The 22,204-nt window shown below is 37.8% G+C and overlaps 1 protein-coding gene across 15 annotated transcripts in view; it reads left to right on the forward strand.

Annotated features, from left to right (window-relative positions):
* Nucleotides 1-14,039, forward strand: part of ELF2 (E74 like ETS transcription factor 2) — a 94,076-nt gene extending 80,037 nt beyond the window's left edge. For 4 of the 15 annotated variants that reach the window (XM_023252800.2, XM_045055854.1, XM_019828956.3 and 1 more), the window contains 7 exons: nt 873-986; nt 2,839-3,012; nt 5,550-5,588; nt 5,943-6,029; nt 10,271-10,463; nt 11,072-11,419; nt 11,796-14,039. In XM_023252800.2, coding sequence (XP_023108568.1) covers nt 873-986; nt 2,839-3,012; nt 5,550-5,588; nt 5,943-6,029; nt 10,271-10,463; nt 11,072-11,419; nt 11,796-12,423 — 1,583 coding nt within the window. In that variant the 3' untranslated portion in view covers nt 12,424-14,039. The remainder of the gene's footprint in view (nt 1-872; nt 987-2,838; nt 3,013-5,549; nt 5,589-5,942; nt 6,030-10,270; nt 10,464-11,071; nt 11,420-11,795) is intronic. The other 11 variants (XM_023252801.2, XM_045055858.1, XM_045055856.1 and 8 more) reach the window with 5 other exon arrangements.
* Nucleotides 14,040-22,204: the final 8,165 nt, after the last annotated feature.

Here is a 22,204-nt window from a genome sequence, read left to right on the forward strand (position 1 = left end):
AGTGGCAGAACCCAAGCTGTTGGACTTGAAAGCCCAAATGATTGCTGTATTATGTTTTACGGTTTCACAAGTATTTCAGTCAGCAAAGCAGACAGTGCTAAAAAAGAGTTACAGAAGGTGGCAGAATTAGAAAAGGCTTCATGGGAAAACAAACACAGAAACTTTATTATTTTTTTTAACGTTTGTTTATTTTTGAGAGAGACAGACAGAATGCGAGTGGGTTAGGGTGAGAGAGTGAGGGAGACACAGAATCCGAAGCAGGCTCCAGGCTCTGAGCCATCAGCACAGAGCCCAACATGGGGCTCGAACTCACAAGCTGTGAGATCGTGACCTGAGCCGAAGTCGGACGCTCAGCCAACTGAGCCACCCACGCGCCCCACAAACACAAACGTTAAAGACAAATTTATTGGGTAAAACCCAGAAAAGCTCAGTGAAGTCCTGAAGAAGAGACAAGGTTATTGGGAAGAAAGTTCCTAGTGTTCTGGTGCTATGTTAGAGTACTCACCTAGGAGGGTCTGTAAGAAACCAATTCATTAAACTAATGTAGAAATGTGTGTTTCCCACTGATTCTGCAAGGTATCTCCCCTGATTTCAGTAGCAGTATGTCAAGATACAGAATTGACTTCCCCAATTGTTAAACTACAACTATCCACCCCCCCACCCCCAAGTTAGTTTTGTTCTAAAGTTGATACAAGATTCAGATTTCAAGGGTCTGTTTTAAATTGTTTGTGTAAATAATTTATGTGGACTAATATGTATCAATGACTTATTTATTCATAGGAGAGTGAATTGGTTTCTCACAGACTAATATGTTTTAATTTAGTAATGTATTCAGTATATTTTTAATTGAGTAGAACTTATTTTCCCCCCAGTGGAAGCATCAGTTCATAGCAGTAATGCACACTGTACAGATAAGACCATTGAAGCTGCTGAAGCCCTGCTTCATATGGAATCTCCTACCTGCTTAAGGGATTCAAGAAGTCCTGGTATGTGAATTGTTCTGTTTTATATAAAACATGTCACATCACTCCACGTATCTAAAATAAAAGTTTCTTCTGTTTTTGTCTTTAATTAAAAAAAATGTGTTTTTATTTTGAGAGAGTGAGTGAGCAAGCAGGGAGCTGGAGAGGGGCAGAGAGGGAGGGAGAGAATCCCAAGAGTGCTCCATGCTGTCAGTGTGGAGCCTGACGCAGGGCTTGAACCCACGAACTGCGAGATCGTGATCTGAGCCAAAACCAAGAGTCGGTGGCTTAACTGACTAGGACACCCAGGTGCCCTGAAAGTTTCTTCTTAAATACATGGGGGTTGTTGTTGTTCTCAAGGTTTATTATGCATGAATACCTGTGACAGCAATAATTGATCTTTGTCAAAGTTCCCAAGACTTAAATACTTGAAATACTTGATTTTTATAATAAATGATACAGAAAATGCCCACTATAGACAGATAAATGTTCGTTAAGTTTTTACCTCTCCTGTCATGTCTTATTTTCTTAGTTCTGGGTAAATTAGAAACCTTTGTAGTCCTTAAGGGAATGGCACATGGGGTGGTGGAGTTGCCTCCCAAGACTGCTTTCTTTCCTTTCTTCAGTGATAAATAGGCAGTAGCTCCAGGGAACCATCCGAGGTGGAAAGAGGAGATAGCTTCCACCATTTCCCTATACTCCCTCAGGCTACAAGTTTCTTTTTCTTTTGGTCCCGTTTTTTCTTTAAGACTGCCTTTGAGAGTCGTTTTGTCTTCCAGTTTTAATGTCCAAGTGTTAATTTGACTTAATACAATGATATTGGCCTTTCTTATTATAAGGATTTATAATAAATCCTAAGAGCAAATGTCCTTTTTCATAATTGGAATCCCATGTATTATTTAGAGATGTGAGAAAAAAGTTAGGGCATGCTGGTCAATGTATTGATCCACAATAGTATGTATTAACTGTCTCCTAATTGAAATAGAAATGTCCTATTCTGATTATTCATGCACATGGAAAGGAAACCAGAGCAACATTACTGTAATAGAACACCGAATGGCAGTCTGTATGTATTGGTTTAGTGACTCAAAACATCAGGACTGTTACATTAAATAAAATTTTAAATACTGAAAGAGGATATTAATTGGGCTGTAATGAGGTTTTCCTTTTCTTCATATTCTGAAATGATCTGTAAGTGCTTTCTTTTCACTGCAGACACATTTATTAAATGGTTTTTAAAATATTTTTGTAACATTTTATTTTTGAGAGAGAAGAGAGCACAAGTGGGGGAGGGGCAGAGAGAGGGAGACAACCTGAAGCAGGCTCTGCACTGTAAGCACAGAGCACGATGTGGGGCTTGATCTCAAGACCCGTGAGATCATGACCAGAGTCGAAATCAAGAGTTGACTGCTTAACTGACTGAGCCACCCAGGCGTCCCTTTATTAAATGTTTTTAATTTTATACCATGTGCATGTATTACCTAGTCAGAGCATAATGATGGATACCAGGAAGGAAAGTAATTATTAAAGAACTCACTATTATATTATACTATTATTTTATTTTCACACGTTTTCCCAATTGTTAGAATAATTCAAAGTCTTCTACAGTAAGCTCGAAAGCATGTGAAAATGTGAAGAAGGGGGGTGACCTCGTATGATCCCCACCTTTTTACCACCTTACCTTCAGCCTGATTTTCTTTGCATTTGTTTCCTTACGTACTTGAGATCATATTGCATATTCAGCAAATTAACTTCAGGCATTTATCCTGTCTTGATGAATTGTTAACAAGTCTCACCTCTATCAAATATTGAATTGTCCGCATTAAAAAGTGTTAATGGGGGTGGGAAATTTTAATTTTTCAACTTTTCTTTATAGTGGAAGTGTTTGTCCCTCCTTGTGTATCAACTCCAGAATTTATCCATGCTGCTATGAGGCCAGATGTCATTACAGAAACTGTAGTGGAGGTGTCAACTGAAGAATCCGAACCAATGGATACCTCTCCTATTCCCACATCACCAGATAGCCATGAACCAATGAAAAAGAAAAAAGGTAGAGTATATTTATAAATTTCTGGAAAAGTGGGTGAAATTTTTTCTGGTATTTTTTTTCCCACATCAAGGGACATAGGAAATACATGCTGTAGATTTAAGACTGAAGTTATCTTTAACTAGATATTCTCAAAGAATCAACAAATTGAGATTAAAGTAGTGTTTTAACATATTCATACTGTTTAAAAGGAGTGTGTATTTGAGCTGTAAAGTAAGTTGCCTGCAAATAACAAGTGTTGGAAAATGGAAGATCAGAGATTCACTGCCTATTTGCTTTCTGTTTTTAAAAAAACATTTTTTATTTTCTCTATTTTTAATAATCTTATGTTCCCCTCTTTTGTGGGAATTAGAATAGAAAGCCCAATACTATTTGCCTTCTGTCTTAAAACACCAAGATTGCCAGTAAGGACTTTTAAGTGGAATAAACTCACCAATGGATAAAGAGCCTTTTCTACTTACTATTTGACTCCTGCTGAAACTTCTGTTGACCTGATCTCAGTGGGTGAGGCACAAAGCCCCAGCACACCTCCAGCATCCCTAAGGGATGTGCAGCAACTGGGTCCTTTTCTTTCCTCTTCGGTCCAAAGGTAAAACTTGAAAAAAATGAAAAATCTGTATAAATGGGTACTCATCTAATTCCATTTTCTTCTGCATCTCTTCACATTTTAGAGTAGAAAAAAACAAAGGCAAAAGTAAGAAAAACTTGTGTTAGAAATAATGGTAGCTTTTTCATCTGTTAGAGGTATTTCAAATTGCTGTGATATTTATAGGTCTGTGCTCATTACTGTGAGGGACACAGTGAAGAATAAGATTGAGTACCTTCAGTCGTGTGTTACATGTAGATTACATGTATCTTGCAAGAGCTATGAAAGAGAGAGGATTTAGAAAGAATTATTTCCTGCTGTAAATGTTTAAAAACAAAAGACATACATATAAATAGCCCTGTTTACCTACCTTCCCATTGTAGCCTTGGCTGGCTGTATTCACATGGGAGCTATTATTACAAAATACTTAAGGAATTTTTGGATTTAAAAGAAGATGGAAAAGACCATGAAAAATGGGATCATTTAGGGAACCAAAATGTGGTATGATATAAACCAGGAAATAATTTGCCAATTTAACACTAATTTTACATATTTGAAAATAGATGGTCTTAATGACCATTTAAAAGATAAATAATGTATTTGTAAATATATATACCTTGTATTTTGTGCTTAAGTTCATTTGGGACATACAGAGTTAGGGTTTTTTTTTTTTTTTTTTTTTTAAGTTTATTTGTTTTGAGAGAGAGAACACGTGCACGCACATGAGTGGGGGGGAGGGGCAGAGAAAGAGGGAGAGAGAGAATCCCAAGCATGCGGTGCTCTGTCAGCGCAGAGCTGGACACACGGGGATCAGTCTCACAAACCCATGAGATCATGACCTGTGCCGAAATCAAGTCGGATGCCTAACCAAGTGAGCCAGCCAGATGCCCCAAGTAGGTTGTTTTTTAATAACAGATCCTTCTGATATACTAATGTGTGTTATGAATCTCCAAGAGACGATTACATGCAATTCTAAAAATTAATTTGGAGAACCTTGTTTTCTACTGATGAATAAACTATTTCTTAAGGAGTATGATTTCACAAATACTACTTTATATGAAAATAAGCCTTTTTGGGCTTTTTAAATTATTATTTATTTTTAAGTAAACTCCACACCCAGCATGGAGCCCAACATGGAGTTTGACTCATGACCCTGAGATTGAGACCTGGGCTGAGATCAAGAGTCGGATGCTTAACCGACTAAGGCACCCAGGCCACATCCCTGGGCTAACGTTTTGATTAAGGAAGTTGTTTTTGTTTTTTTTTGTTTTGTTTGTTTTTGCTTGAGACTTATTACTGATTGATTTATACATCTAAACATTATTTAAATTGAGAAATTAATCTCTGTTCTAATAAGGAGACCAGTGAACTTTCCATTTTAATTTTTGTCAGAGCATACTTCTTATTTATTAGTTTTACCATGATGAATTCTAGAATATAAAAGCTATGTAGTTTGAAATAAAACACTTTAATTTAGGTCTCTATTTAGCTCTAAATAATCTTTGCTAATGAAGAACAGAGTGACATCAGAAATCCCAGATGTATGACAGTCACCAAATTAGTAATATAATCTGTAAATATAGTATGCTTGGCTACTCCCAGCCTTTGTGGAGGCTTCCCCCTCATTTGCCAGAATTCTTCTGTCAGTGCTAAGGATTGGAAACAACGCATTTCAGCCTTACACGTTTAGTATAAAGTGCAGTTCTTGCTTTTCTTTCTGTTCACGGTGGATGCTAGTCTGTCTGAGAGCCTTATGGCAGAAGTGAGAAGCAAAAGGAAGGGCACCCTTATTAGACACACTAAATAATTATTTGGAAGGTTTTTTTTTATCCTTATAATGTACCTACACGTTGAGGTGGGGAAATCTGGACACATATGCTTAAATTCTGGTGAATTGATTGGCTCAGAGCAATAGAGTGTTTAAAATAACACTTTTTACTTTTCCTCATTTGAGCTGAAAGGGCTTCGCAGATTACCACATCCTCTGCAATAGGTAGGTAAAGCTTTTTCTAACAATCCTGTAGAACAGAAAAAAGTTAATACTAGAATTCGTTTCCATTGCTACATTATTGGAAGAGGTTAGCAAATTGAGGCTCTGACCATATAAATAATAGGTTGGTAGTACCTGATTTGCCATATACACTGAAATTACTGCCAACTAACTGCTGTAATCTGAAATTGCAGAAGTGCTTTTAATGCTCATTTTAAATGCAGTTTTTATATACACTGCAGTATATTAATACACAAATTAGTGTCAATTTCATGAATAATGTGTTCTCACAGAGTCTGCTGATCATGCTTCTGTTTTTCTTGTTTTCACTGTATGGTTTCAATCTTATTTTTTCAGTTGGCCGTAAACCAAAGACCCAGCAATCACCAATTTCCAATGGGTCTCCTGAGTTAGGTATAAAGAAGAAACCCAGAGAAGGCAAAGGTAATTTGGGGAGGGCTGTTTTGGAGGTGAGATGATTTTTTTTTTTTTTCAGTCGACATTTCTGCATTTGTAAGAAAATTATTTCTAGTACAAGCGGAAGTACAGTCTTTGGTAGTAGTTCTTAATCAGGGATGTATGAGCATCACCTGGGGAGCTTTTTTAATTTATACCCAGTCCCTACCCCACTGAAATTCTGTAGCCATAGATAGGCTATGGGGGAGTAAAAGGCAGTAGGTAGGCATTTATGTTTGGGAAAGGTTGTCTTAAGTGCAGTCTTTGAGGGAGAGAGAATCCCAAACAGACTCTGCATCCTCAGCACAGAGCCCAGTGCAGGGCTCAAACTCGCGAACTGTGAGCTCACGACCTGAGCCGAAATCAAGAGTCGGAGCTTAACTGACTGAGCCACTTAGGTGCCCCTTAAGTGCAGTCTTACGCACACCCTTCTTAAGGGCCATTGTTCTTGATGGGGAGGTATGTGTAACAGCACTCATCCTCACACAGAGCCACTCAGAATTGAAAGAGTTTATAATGAAGACTTATTTGGGATACATCATTTAACTGATAGAGGTAATGCAAGAATTCCCAAGGCAAACTGGATTTAATTTCCTACTCAACCAATGTCAGGCCTGTCAGGAGTCAGAACAAAAACTTACCATATTTTTGCTTTAGAGTTGGCATATTTTCGTTAAAAACAAACTTTAACAAGACTTCTACATTCTGTTGTCTTAATATGTTAAGTAAGTTGATTTCAGGTAATTTTAATCATGGTTTTAGGTGTGTTCTGATTATCTGATAACCAAAATTTCTCACTTTCACGAATGTTTTCAGATCTATATTTAATAGCTGGATATATTTTGGTTTAATACATTCAAGTTTATTCCATCTTCAACAGGTGGTTTTACATCTAATTTTAAATAATTAAAGCAAAAATTAAGTCTCTAGTAAAAAAAAAAAGTTCTCTAATAAGTTTGCCAGGAAATAAAGGCAAAAAATCCGTTACAAATCAAGTTACATTGAAATGTTATTTATTCAGGAACCAATAATAATTCAATTTAGGGTGGATTTAGGATACTTATTTCCTTGTCTGTCTTTTGTCATTTTACATTTCTAACATCTTAGGTTTTATCTTTTAATTTATGTTGTATACAGTTATTACTGTTTTTAAAATAATTCCCATCATCAGCAGTCTCCTGTACTCAGAGACCTTATGCTTAACACTGGAGAAAACCTTTGTGATGACCTGTTTTTGCCAGTCAGAATCACTTTTTGTTAAAATTCCCATATTGTATTATTAAACTTGAGGCAGCATGGTAAATGTGAAGATAAAAGATTGAAAATCAGTCGGGAGCACCTGGCTGGCTCAGTCGGTAGAGCATGTGACTCTTGATCATGGGATTGTAAGTTTGAGTCCCACACTGGGTGTAGAGATTACTTAAAAATAAAATCTTGAGGGGCGCCTGGGTGGCTCAGTCGGTTAAGCGTCTGACTTCGGCTCAGGTCATGATCTCGTGGTTTGTGAGTTCGAGCCCCGCGTCAGGCTCTGTGCTGACCGCTCAGAGCCTGGAGCCTGCTTCGGATTCTGTGTCTCCCTCTCTCTCCGCCCACTCCTGCTTGTGCTCTGTCTCTCTCCGTCTTCCAAAAATGAATAAACATTAAAAAAAATTTTAAAAATAAAAATAAAATTTTAAGGGGTGCCTGGGTGACTTTGTTGGTTAAATGTCCAACTTCAGCTCAGGTCTTGATCTCACGGTTTGTGGGTTTGAGCCCTGCATCAGGTTCTGCACTGACAGCTCAGCGCCTGGAGCCTGCTTCAGATTCTGTTCCTGTCTCTCAAAAATAAACATTAAAAAAAGATAAAAATAAAAATTTTAAGAAGTTCAGTGTTTCCTCTGTAAAATGTCATTGTAAATGCTGACAGTATGTCAGAGGCTTAATGAACTACCTTGTCTGATAAAGGCTTCCCTTTCCAAATTGTTTTCCTTAAAATGAGATGAAGACTTTTAAGTTTTAACTTGTGGTTGGGAACTGGGGTGGAGTGGTACCTAAAGGTAACCTGAGGAACGTTTATGAGTCTAGTTCAACAAACATGGATGCACTCAAATCCCTACCATATAAAAGGCATTGTCTGTTATTCAAACATTTTTTTACAGAGTAAGTTCTCTGCACTTTTACTATATCCACTTCTGGGGCTTTTCACAAAGAAAATAAAAATGTCCCAAGTACTCATCTTGATGTGGTTGAAGGTTACCTATAGTTTATACATGTTGATGCTGGTGCAGTGGGGTTTCAGAGCCATAAATATAACCTTATAAAGTTGAAGGTTAATCTTTTCAAGTCAAGAGATGCACACTGGTCTCAACTATGGCTTAATAAATTTATTGAATTTTCAGAGAATTCCAGAATGAAAATGAAATGCCTGAGGAAGAGCATCAGCATTTAGATTGAGTAGCAGTGGCTTAATTTGGAAGCCTCCCACCCTTAAAGGTTCTTCTCATGAAGGCTGTAATTTGGATCTAGATTTGATGAGAGTAAGGGGATAGTGAGTAGGAGCCTAGAGATGACCCAGTGACTCAGTGGTGGTGTGTGTAATTTTCTTCTTCTCAGTGTTCTTTTCTGTTCTTTGATCAACTTAAGAACCTCTGGCCCTAGAGGCTTATGAGGGGAATAAAAGAAAGTCAGCAGCCTGAAAAGCCTGATCTTCTTATAAACACTGTCCATCCACTACTTGTCCGCCCTGAAGAGTTCTCCAAGGGGGAAAAAAATTGACTCTTCTTTGGGGGATTAAGTTCTTTACCTTACCTACCCAGTTTCTCTCCTTTTCCTCTATGCACATCTTAGTTATTTTCCAAGTCTTCATGCTTTACTGATCCACTTTATTTTCATTCCTGAAACCCCAGAAACTTTGTCAATCATTTGGAATGTAATTATGCATTGCCTTGTGATAGATCTTAGGTCATTTCAAACCATTACTTTTTTGTATTGTTGTTAACTTGTCATTTACTTTTTCCCCCTTCCCGACTAGATTGTAAATTCCTTGAAGGACCACGTTTTAAATGCTCTTTTGTGTCCTACTACGTAGTGTGTGATGAATAAGTATTTTACTCTGCAGAAATATCCCATTTTCAAATTTTGTTAGTATGTGATCAAATGTTGTATATAGTTAACATTTGATGAATACTTGACAATTAAAGGAAATGCTAGAAATACTTAGTATTTCTATTTAAGGAGTTCATATTTTAAGACTGAAGCACAAATGTATTTACTAACTGAATTGTACGTGTATAATGAAATCCTAATATACTGCTTATCTTCACTGAATCGGGTATCATCAGTAGAAAGAGATTAGCAGTTAAGGGAAAAAAAAAACAACAACCCTATTTTTAGAGGCAGTAGCTCTCATTCATTGATAATCAAATCCACATTGACTGGTAGTCCAGAGGATAGTGATAAAAGAATGTTTAAAGGGTCATGAGTAATTTATACTTTATAAGACATGTACTTCAGAGTTCATGCATAAAGGTGAACCAAAGAAAAATACGTTTCGGGGAGCTTGGCTGGCTTAGGCAGTGGAGCATGCGACTCCTGATCTCGGGGTTGTGGGTTTGAGCTTCATGTTGGGTGTGCCATAATATAGTATATAGTATAGATCTTATAAAGGTATATATATAGATCTTATAAAAAGATCCTTGGACTAATGTCTAAAAGTTTTGCATATTTCATTGTGTACTACTTGCCTTTTCAGTAAATAAGTGCCTTTTGATGAATTTTGATCACGGAATTTGGGCTTATATGATAAACATACTGGTGCATATTTATTCGTGGTTTAAATCTGTAAATTAATAAATTAGATTAAATTAGATTATGTTTAATTCAGGTTCACTTTGTGCTATGCATTATGCATTTGCCTTTACTGAACTCAAAATTTAGGATAGGGTGATGTATAACAGTACAAAACCCAGGACCTCTATTATAGGAGTATCATAACTATAAATAGGATATTATTTTTGAAAACCAGCAAACAAGTATATGTAGGACTTTTATAATGAAAGATAGTTTATATGTAATTGGGGGATACAATTTGACACTGTATAAGTGATTGCTCATATAGTCAAGTACTTATTGAGAGACTCTTAGTACATTTGTTTTACCAGTAGTAAATGAATTTTTATTCAGCATAATTAAATATTTGCTTTTAATTATATTAAAGAATTTTTCACCAATGTCTTATCACTTTTTCAAAGGAAACACAACCTATTTGTGGGAGTTTCTCTTAGATCTACTTCAAGATAAAAATACTTGTCCTCGGTATATTAAGTGGACTCAGAGAGAAAAAGGCATATTCAAGCTTGTGGATTCTAAGGCTGTGTCTAAGCTTTGGGGGAAGCATAAGAATAAGCCAGATATGAACTATGAAACTATGGGACGAGCTCTGAGGTAAGAACACAAGAGTGAATTTTTAAACAAAACGTAATACCTCTGAACGTTGTCTTAGTGGTTTAAAAAGAGCTGTAAAAGCCCCTTATTATAACAATTTGGGGGATATTCTAGAGCAGTTTCTTGGATTTGGAGGTAGATAGGGAGAAAGATTTTGGTCTAGATGTCTAAAATTTCAGCATCACTGGAAACCCATCTTTGCAGAAAAATGTGCTTAATTTTAGGACCATTCTTTAATAGAAAAGTTGAAGACCTTTAAGAAAATTAAACGCAAACAAAACGATTTACAAATCGTTAATTTACTTTTTAGTTCCTGTGAATTTGCTACAATGGATTTATCTTAATATGAAAATTTCCCCTAAGTTTTGTCAATTTGGGAAACCCATAAAACTTTTCACGCCTTCTTGTAATTAGGGGTGTTTGTAAATGGACATATAGTTTACGTGACAGTATTCACATACTCCACAGATTCAGCCTTTTAAAGGAGCTCCTTCTGGTCTCTAACAGGAACAAGTGAATGTTTCTGTTACTATTCATTCTACATGGTGTTTCTTGGGGGGTAAAAAAATGTAATGCACTTGATTCATGTAGTACTGTTTCCCTTACAGATATTATTACCAAAGGGGTATTCTTGCAAAGGTTGAAGGACAGAGGCTTGTATATCAGTTCAAGGATATGCCCAAAAACATAGTGGTCATAGACGACGACAAAAGTGAAACTTGTAATGAAGACTTAGCAGCAGCTACTGATGAAAAATCATTAGAACGAGTGTCACTGTCTGCAGAAAGTCTCCTAAAAGCAGCAACCTCTGTTCGTGGTGGAAAAAACTCCTCTCTAAACTGCTCCAGAGCAGAGAAGGGTGTAGCTAGAGTTGTGAATATCACTTCCCCTGGTCACGATGCTCCATCCAGGTCCCCTACTACTACCACATCTGTGTCAGCAACGGCAGCTCCAAGGTCAGTGAAGGAAACTATTACTCGTATTTATTTTAGAAAGTGCCTTAGCAAAAATATGTCCCCTTTTTAATGTTAGCAGCCTAAGAACCCACTGTCATCAAGACTTGGAAAATTGCCTGATCTTTTTTAAATGTATTTTGTTGCTGTTAAAGTAGATGTCTCAACTAACTTGACTTGGTTTTTATGGTTTTGTAGATGGAACTTAGTGTGGGCTTTTGTTTTTAAAATGTATTTATTTCATGCTATTTCATACTGTAAATTGTCAGTACACCTGTAGAGTTTGAGAGCAATAGTTTTGTACATTTTAGATTTGCATTCATCTTTTTGCTCAATAAACCTATTGTCTAACATTAAATCAATTTTTTTAATCTACTAGGACAGTTCGTGTCGCAATGCAAGTACCTGTTGTAATGACATCGTTGGGTCAGAAAATTTCAACTGTGGCAGTTCAGTCAGTTAATGCAGGTGCACCGTTAATAACCAGCACTAGTCCAACAACAGCAACCTCTCCAAAGGTAGTTATTCAGACAATCCCTACTGTGATGCCAGCCTCTTCTGAAAATGGAGACAAAATCACCATGCAGCCTGCCAAAATTATTACCATCCCAGCTACACAACTTGCACAGTGTCAACTTCAGACAAAGTCAAATCTGACTGGATCGGGAAGCATTAACATTGTTGGAACCCCGCTGGCTGTGAGAGCACTTACTCCTGTTTCCATAGCCCATGGTACACCTGTAATGAGACTATCGGTGCCTACTCAGCAGGCATCTGGCCAGACTCCTCCCCGAGTTATCAGTGCGGTCATAAAAGGGCCAGAGGTAAAATCAGAAGCAGTGGCAAAAAAGCAGGAACATGACGTGAAAACTTTGCAGCTGGTACAAGAAGAAAAACCAGCAGATGGAAATAAGACAGTGACCCACGTAGTGGTTGTCAGTGCACCTTCAGCTATTGCCCTTCCCGTAACTATGAAAACGGAAGGACTAGTGACATGTGAGAAATAAAATAGCAGCCCTACCACGGACTTAAGACTGTTAGTGATAGTACTAACATAAATACTTGCAAGGGAGGTCATCAAGAAGAGTCAAAAGAAGACTTTAAAACATTTTTAATGCATATAAGAAAACAATCAAACTTACTGGAAGTAAATTACCTATCCCATGTTTCAGTGGGAAATGAACTACATACAGAGATGCTGACAGAAAACTGCCTCTTACAGTAGGAAACAACTGAACCCATCAATAAGGAAAAGGATTGAAAAGGGACCAAGCAACTCACTACAATATCAAGTTACACTAAGACTTGGAACACTAACATTCTGTAAGAGGTTATACAGTTTTCAGTGGGGAGGGGTTGGGATGGGTGATCTCATTGTTACATACAGCAATTTTTGATGCATTTTATATGCATACCAGCAATTATTACTGTGTTCACACAGAACTCACTTAACTGGTGCTACGTGAAGACTGCTAATATAGGTATTTTAGAATGTGAATTGAAAATGGATCCAAAAGCTTTTCAGAAAGATAGCAAAAAAGATCTAGTGCGATTTTTTTTTTATATCATATAGCTTAAGCTGATTTAAAACAAAGGCCTTAGACTAATTTTCAGTTTTCTTTATCGAAATAAGCTAATGGCTTGTTTGTGTAAAGCTTTTTTATTAAAAGAAAAATTTTAAAAATCTTGTACCTAGCACAGTATTGTTATAGAATTTACATGTAACATTTTATATGGTAGTTTAAGTCTGTCAGTTTCCTAATTGTGGACAAATTAACAGTTGCTCTGGCCTTTTGCTGTAACCTGCCTGTGTCACTCACTTAGCCCTGGCATCTGTGCAGACATATCAGTTCCAGTTCTACTGTCACTTGGAAGTTCAGGCTCAGCATGAATTTTTGTCAGGTAGCTCTAATACCTGGTGTTTTTGTTTTTTTCCTTCCTTTCTTTTCTTTCTTTCTTTCTTTCTTTTTTTTTTAGTTGAAGTTTAAGAGGGAAAGTACCAGTGTTCAGATTTGAACTATAATAGTTTGTATATTCAACATTTGAAGTATATTCTATTTTGTTGTACTCTTGTTTCAAAGTGTATTCAAGTAGGTTTTCTGAAATATAGAAATGAAATTTATGTTGTGGTTTGGTGTCTGGTGATATTTATGATATTCAAAAGCTAGTATAGAGACACTGTTTTAGTTAAGTAGTAGAAGTCTTATTTCTCCTTCCCAACTACCGTGTGAAGAAATATTCCTTCTGTTTTGTTTCATTACATTAATATTTGCAAGTATCTGCATGTTGCCACTTAATTTCTGATTACTGTCATGAACTAGAATGTTCTACTTACCGTGATGAGTTTATTATTTTAATGTTGGCCACACGTAAAGAATTTCTATTTCAAATCAGACCAGTTATTTCTCAAACAGACCTTTTGAGGGTTAGGATGAACAAGTAATACTCTTGCCCTTTTGCAAATTAGGAAATGGAGGTAGGTACCAGAGGGATTACAGGAGTTTCCTAATTTCACACCAAACTAGGTCCTAGGACTCCACATCTTCGTGTTCTTTCTACTACAAAGAAAAGTTGTCTATTTTTACACCTTTTAGAAATTTAAATAAACTGATACTTAATATTTTGTGGCCTTTAATTGTGCTTTTGATCAGATACTACTTAGGTCAACAAAGATTTTTTATAACCGAACCCTTTGTAAGCATTGCTCTTTTCCATAAATATACCTGGTGGTACTTTTTTTCTTTTTTTAATTTTTTTAACGTTTATTTATTTTTGAGACAGAGATAGACAGAGCATGAACGGGGGAGGGTCAGAGAGAGAGAGAGGGAGACACAGAATCAGAAACAGGCTCCAGGCTCTGAGCTGTCAGCACAGAGCCCGATGCGGGGCTCGAACTCACGGACGGCGAGATCGTGACCTGAGCCGAAGTCGGACGCTTAGCTGACTGAGCCACCCAGGCGCCCCTACCTGATGGTACTTTTTAATAAAAGCTGAAAGAAAAACTCGCTTCTTATCCCATTTGGGAGTTAAGCTCAAATTCTGCCTACTTTTAGAACATTTCCTAAGTATTTCAGTTTTCTTTGGCACTTTCTTTTTTGCACTATAGTTTCATTTGTTGAGTCCTATCTTCTATATTTTTTGAGGGCAAAGAGTACATATATAGCTTATACCATACCTTCACCACTCCCAAAGTGCTAAGCATATTGGACACTCAGACACGTATTGGTTTTGGTAACACATTTGCTAAGAATCTAAGTCACGTACTGTGAATGACAGATAAGACTTAAATTTTCAATGAATAATATACCCCCCTCCCCGCTATATTATTAATTGGTTCTAACTGGGTCAAACCAGAACTACCTAGCTTATCTCTACCATTCGGCCTAGACATTTTTCTAGCTCTCAGAACAAGTACACCTAGGGTCTAGATCTGAAAACCTGTATGTAGACAGTATTACTGATCAGAGTGTTTCTGCTGATTAAAATCCCCAGTGGTATGGCTTTTAATCTCAACCCTTCCAAACTGTAAACCACTGTAACTTACATTTGTTTTCTGTGTCTGGTATATTGAGGAACCACATAACAATAGCTTGATGCCACTATGTTTTCCAGCCTCACTAGGGCTTTTGAACAATAATCAGCAGTCTGTCGTGAGCTGTGAACTCCCTCCATATCTGGATCCTTTGCTTTAAGAGTATCTACTTATACGGGCATCCTTCCTCACCCACCTGTTTCAAGGAGGCGGCAGGTGTGCCCTCCTCCTGGACTCTGCCTCTCCTCTCCTTTCACACCTCCTTGGTCTCCTTGTTCCAGCAGTTTAATAGCCTATCATTCTGTCTCTTTTTCTTCAGTGGCTGAATTCTGGCTTAGAAACAGTTCTCACTGAGGTCCAATAATACAGTAGTAAAATCAAACAGACACTTCATTTTTTTCATGTGACCTTGTGCCTTAGCCTGCTTCTTAAAAATTCTCTTTTGGTTTTCCATGACAACCTTCTACCTGACCAGTCAGTCTTCTTAGTCTGCTTTGCTGTCCTTCAGTTTTCCCATTTAACGTTAACACTAAGGTTCTGTCAATGGGGCTCTTTTCTTCAGAGTAGTCGTAAGAATTAAATGAATTAATTTGTTAGAGTCAGTGCCTGGCATCTAGCAAGCACTCTAGTAAGTGCTTACTATTATGATTTTATTTCAACTGAATTGTAAGATAATTTCATCCATGCCTGTTGTTTTTACTGCCAAATGTGTTCTGACCTAGAGTTTTCAGGCTCAGTTGGGTTTATCTAAATGCCTACGATTTACTCCTTGAATGTCCAGCTGAGCTCTGTTCTGAAATCTGTTCTCAGCTCAGTAAATGACATAACCAGCAGCCCATTACTCAGGCCAGAAGAAACCATTCTAGACACCTTACTTCCTACCTCCAGCCGTTCACCAAATCCTCTTGACAGTACCTTGTAAGTAGCTTCCTTTCCCATCCTCCCTACCTTTACTGCTCATCTTGCCAAGCCTCTCTGTAGTCCATTTCTCTTGCTACTGCTTTAAATTCTTCAATGGCATCTCTTCCTGAAAACATAAAAGTTCAAAGCAGAACATTTAAGTCCTTTGATCTGGCCTCTGCCTACCTTCCCAAGCCTTATTCTCTTGCTTCTCTTTTGGTCATCTCTGGACTACAAACCTTCCAGGCACCCGTACCTCACTCACTAGGCCCTTCCACAGATGGCTGCTCTCTAGACCTCTGTCTGCATTCACCCACATAGGAGTTCACTTTATTTATGGAGTTAGAAGTGACAGATATCAAAATAAAAATCTCTGAAATAGGCTGGGAAACCACCCAGGTTGGGAAGTGGTCTACTCTGAGTGAATTCTGAGGATAAAGACGGAAATGTGTAATGTATATAAAGACCAGGGTTAGGGGACAGGAAAAAGAATAAGCAGTGGGAATGAAAGATGGTTCACAGAGAATTAAAAGGACGGATGAGGGAACATTTCCAGATATGGTGGGCAACACTATCAAGTGTAGCAGAAAGGGCTAAGCATAGGTGGCCAAAGAAAAAGCCAGAGATTGTTGATACAGTAAAAATAAAAGGGCAGTTCTAGTAGGCGGTGGCCTTGAAGGCAGAAAATAAGGGATGGGGCACCTGAGACGTTACCAGTGGCCTCCCTCTGACAACCTGGCAATTACTTCACTACAGAGAAGGCATCTCTGATCACTGTATATAAATCAGTCGTGTGTAATAGACTTACACAGGAAGACAATTTTATTGTCTTTGGGGTTATTTACAGAGTATCCTATGCTACTTTTACTTGAAGTCACCTGGCCTACTCCGAGGGCATGGACACAGCACATTGTTTTGGGGAGGCAAGAATAACCCTACTTTATTTTAGTTCCATAGCTGTCACTGTAACTTTTCCCTGTATTACTGCTTTTAACCGTTCACAGCCCAAGCCCTCTGTGGTTGTGATTTATTTGTACTTCAGCCCCTATGTTACAATCACCATACAATCTCCGTAATTAAAACTTACAATATTCTGTAGGAAGTCGTACACAGTGATACATTCCTAAAGAGAGTGAGAAGATACTATGCAACCCTTTGCAAGTGTACTGGTTTGCTTCCTTTGCGCATCATGCCTCCAAAGCCTTGAAAACTCAAGTGCTGCAAGGGAGACTGATCTGATTTGATTTTTATCTACTTCTCGTTTTAAGCAACCGTAACTATCTTTTTGAACACTGCAACTCAGCAGTAACGTTGGGAGTTCAGGACTTAATATATCGCAACTTCCACAGTGAGAACTTCCAAACAACAAGACTGTTTAATACTTCCATATCAAAAACAAAATAAAACAACTATAAAATCGGCTGTAAAATAACAGTTGTCGTCTTCTCCCAAGATATTTCTTCCCATCCCCTTATAGTAATATGTTTAACTTTGAGAAAGTGTTGTCTATTTCAGAAGTCTTAAGTGACACCATCGCTGTCATAACAGATGAAGTACTATTTACATAATTTGCAAATTATTTCTGAGTTACAGGATATTAATTCACTGTAACATGTACCTTTGCTGCCCATTAGAATCACTTGGGAAGACTGAACAATCCTGTTGCCCAGGTCACACTCCATACCAATTCAATTACAACGCATGGCAGTGGGAGCCAGGCACCAGTATTAACTATGTCTAGAAGACTTCATTGTTGCTGCTGGCAAGTTGTATGGATACAATCAAAGAAAGCTTTATATTCAGGGATCTGCTCTATCTGTCCCAAGCTTTTCTAAATGTTCAGTAGAAAAAGGTAGTTTGATATAGGTATATTAAGTATTACAACAGGCTTTTGAGGCACCTGGGTGGCTTAGTCGGTTGAGCGTCCAGTTTCAGCTCAGGTTATGATCTTCCGGTTCATGAGTTCAAGCCCCACATCAGGTTCACTGTTGTCAGCACAAAGCCTGCTTCAAATCCTCTGTCCCCCCTCTGTCTATCCCTCCACCATTTGCGTTCTCTCAAAAATAAATAAAACATTTTTTTTAAAGTATTAGAACAGGCTTTTGAAAAGCCTACATACTATATATTTCATCAATTCCAAAGCCTTTCTCATATTTAACAGCTCTTTAATTAAGGTGAGAAAGTCCTACAAAACAGTATATTATGTTAACGTGCCTTGTCCCTTCAAAGAAATTGTTTTGGAAAGCTATATACTAATGCCAACAATGCTACCATTGTTCGAAATGGTTTTGTTTTGTTTTGTTTTTTTTCCTAATTGCTTCCTGGAGCAGGGCCTAAAATTTAAAACATAATTAATAGAGGCAAGTTTTCTGAGGAAGATTTTAGTTTTAGAAACTGCCAAGTCACTTGAGGTAAATAAATTGATGTGAATCAAGCTAGGTAATGCCATTATTTGGTTTAAAACGAGATGTGGCTATAAAATTCACAGTACTTTTCTGGAGAGCACCCTAAAACTGGATATGGAAGCAGTTCCAAAAAGTTGCAAAAATACTTTTTTTTAAAGGGACTTTTTAAAAGTTTATTTAGAGAGAGGGAGAGAATCCCAAGCGGGCTCTGTGCTGTCAGTGCAGAGCCAGATGTGGGGCTCAGACTCACGAACTGTGAGATCATGACCTGAGCCAAAACCAAGAGTCAGAGGCCCCCTGCAAAAACAGTTTTGAGCAGTGTGAATAGAAACTCAAATTTTGTGGAGGTACCAGAGTTCAATGTTTTGAGAAATCTTAGAGATTTTCTGATCTATTGCCTGTGTTACAAATAAAGACAAAGGTTTGAAAACAATTGACTCCTCAGTTGTAGTTAGTCAGTGGCAGACCTAAAAACAACTTCTCTGCCTCTCAATTCAGTTTTAGCCTCAATCTCCATTCCCTCCCTTCCAAAAAAAAAGGGGGGGGGGGTAGGTCAGTTTAGGAATAAGTCTGTACTATCATCTAATGATCCTTACTTTCTCACAAACTAAATCTTAAAACGTTGCAGAATTTTGCTGTGATGTTATTCTCTTCAGATTTACCAATCTGTGGAAACCAAAATGAGGTGTTGGACATATTCTTCGTGCCCAGTCTCCCATTATCTTTCTTTTCTTAGTTTTTTTTTTTTAATCTTAGAGACGGAGGGGCAGAAAGGGAGAATCCCCAGTAGGCTCCATGCTCAGCACGTAGCCCCACGCAGGGGCTCGATCCCGTGATGCTTGGGATCATGACCTGAGCTAAAATCAAGAGTCGGACACTAAGCCACACAGGCACCCCATTCCATCATATTTCTTGATGTTTTTACATTATAGATAAGGATTCTGTAATCCTATTTCAACATTCTTGTACACAAATTGTCCACATCTAGAAACCTGAATCTGTTTAATGTAGCAAGGTAATTTATACTCTGCTTTATTACCAAAAGAATTTCAGATAGTTTACATATTCTAAGAACAAGTGAAAGTCAAAAAATAGGTAAAAAAAGGATGGCAAAAGATGAAAGCATACAGAATACATGTTATAAAATGTTACACAGTAATTAAAATTCAGCTATAAGGTTTGGTTTTGAATGTCTTGGAAGCCAAGGCAAAAAAGATGATCAGTAATGAGATTCAAAGAATCCAGTTTACCAGCTGCTTAGAAGCAACTAAGCTTTTCCTAGCATTTTGTCAAGAGGAATCGGGGCGCCTGGGTGGCTAAATCAGTTAAGCGTCCAACTTCGGCTCAGGTCAGGAGCTCACGGTCATGAGTTTGAGCCCCACATGGGGCTCTGTGCTGACAGCTCAGAGCCTGGAGCCTGCTTCCAATCCTGTGTCTCCCTGTCTCTCTGCCCCTTCCCCGCTTGCACCTGTCTCTCTCTCTTTCATTCTAAGAAATAAACAACAAACAAAAAGGAATGGCCGTGTCTGCGTGTCTAATCTTGCACGAGTGTTCTTAGATGTGGGCTTTACACAGAAATCTGGGGAACAAAGGCCTGGAATCCGTTCATCACTCAAAGGCAGATATTTTTTTACTTTACAAATCAAAGTAGGGTTGACATTCTCTCATGAAATTTAAAAACCAGATCACCCACAACCTCACATATGCCTGGAAGAACAATTAGGAAAAAAAAAACCCTTGCCATTCATTCTATCAACCTCTCACCTATTTGGGGCTTTATTTTCTATTACTGCTATTAGTTCTGCAGTTTCAAACTGAAAGATTACTCTTTTTGGAATAGTAACAGTGGGTTGTTAACAACATCCATGAATATTTTAAGACATCAAGTACAGTGCCTTTCCCTTTCTTGCTCTGAACCTTTGAAGGAAGGTTCAGTGACTTACGTGTATAACAATTTACAGTATTGTTTTACAAACACCTCCGATATCTGTGGGGTTGACAGGGCAGGTACAATGCAATACTCTGTAGATGAGAAAACGGAGGCCCTGGAGATGGAGCGGCTCGTCCAGGGCCACGCCGGTCATGTGTCTTCGCTTGGAGCCTGGCCCCTTCTGCTTGATGTTTGTTTTCTCCTCCCCTTGTTTTGTGAGTCCAACTCCAGTCCTCTACCATTCTGGGATCCATCCACTCTAGATAAAAGCTGGACTGTGCCATATTTTTATACATGTCATTTAAAAAAGCTCTTTCTGCAAGTACATTCGTTTTTTGGATGACTATCCTCGTCTAAAATTGAAATCAATTATGATTATGAACATGTGTTTTTATCTCTTTTTAGAATTTATATCTTGGATATAAGCTTCCTCAAGCCTAAAACACATTATCTAATTATATTCCCTTCACTATTATAAAACCTTGGATGGTTTAAAAATTCGCTCAAATAGAGAATACTTGCACCAATTTCCTCTAGTTTGAAACACTCCGAGTAGCTGTTCTCACTGTTTAAAAAAAAAAAAAAAAAAGCTACCATCAAAGTATGTAAATAGTATTAGATATTCTACTTTTGAACTACTTCGCTGCCATCAGATTAACTGAAATCTACTCTTTCAGCCACTATTTGGCCTCTGTATCTCGCTTCTGTTCTATACTGCGTATGTACTACAAAGTATTTGACTCAGGTGTTTGACCATTTTTCATTGAATCGATCTCTTCCTCCTCCACCTATCACTTTTCTCTCCAATTGTACTCACTTGGGGCCAAAGGAGCATGTTGGCAGGGGAAAGAAGCACGTACTCTGGAGTCAAGAACTATTAGCTGTCACGTCACTTTGGTCCACGTATTTGATGTTTTACATCCATTTTAAATTAAGAGTAGTTGTAGAAACATTAATAATAAAGAACAGCTGTAAGATCATATATGTAAAGCTCTTAGACGCAAAGGTGTAAGGAGTTCAAATGTTAGTTTCTTTGTAAGTATACACCACCATGCTTTGCTTGAGTAAATGAGGTGGTCATTCCTATTCCTACCACCTTGTAGAGGGGAATCTACTGAAATAGGGCACGGAGGAGGAAAAAAAAAATCCATCGCCCCTCATTCTCTCTTCAAATCGGCACAATTTTACCTTTTCTCCGAAGACCCTTACTATGACCACGACTAAAATATTATGTGATATAAAAAGAAAAGCCAAACCAAAAGGTACAGAGGGATGGAATAAGAGAAATTCGTTAAATGGAACATGCTTAAAAATTTAGAATACAGATTTGTTACTTACCATTCTGCCTTCCGGTTACTCTGATAGTCCGTAAGGCAAAGGTGCCTATAAAGACTTAAAAGGAAGAATAAAATATGAAGTATAATCCAACAAGATTTAATAAACTACTAAGAAATTATTTACCTAAATGCTCCCATAATTACATTTTAAATAGACAAATACAAAAGCATCAAACACAAGCATACTGAAGTGTTTAGGCCTCCTGTCACGGTAACTCCACAAGACCACTCATAATGAAGAGTTCCATTATAGGTTTTCCCCCATCTCCTTAATTTATGGGAACATTACAATCACAAGGTGTTTCCATTTTTTTTGTTCATTAGCATTCCCACCAACCCCTAGCCTAACACTCAACCCATCGCCTGTTAATTCATATATTGGTGGACATTTTAAATTCAGACATTATTTTGGCTTTCATACTCATCTGGAATGGTTTGCTTAAGGCTGTTGTGATAGTTTCTCTTCAGGCTGGTGTACTTTGGGGTAGGCAAACAATATTTAATGCTGGTACCAGTGAGTATTCGAATCAGTATTCTGTTTCTCAACAGCATAGGATTACCATTATTGAACCAAATGACAGTTGGTATAGATGTTCTTCCTGCTTACCATTCCTTCCAGGCAGCCCTAAGATTTTGTGTGTGCAATGTACTGAAAACCTCATTTGTTTCCAAAGTAGCTCCAAT

The sequence above is a fragment of the Felis catus genome, chromosome B1 (assembly GCF_018350175.1).
Source record: "Felis catus isolate Fca126 chromosome B1, F.catus_Fca126_mat1.0, whole genome shotgun sequence".
In the NCBI taxonomy this organism is placed as follows: domain Eukaryota; kingdom Metazoa; phylum Chordata; class Mammalia; order Carnivora; family Felidae; genus Felis; species Felis catus.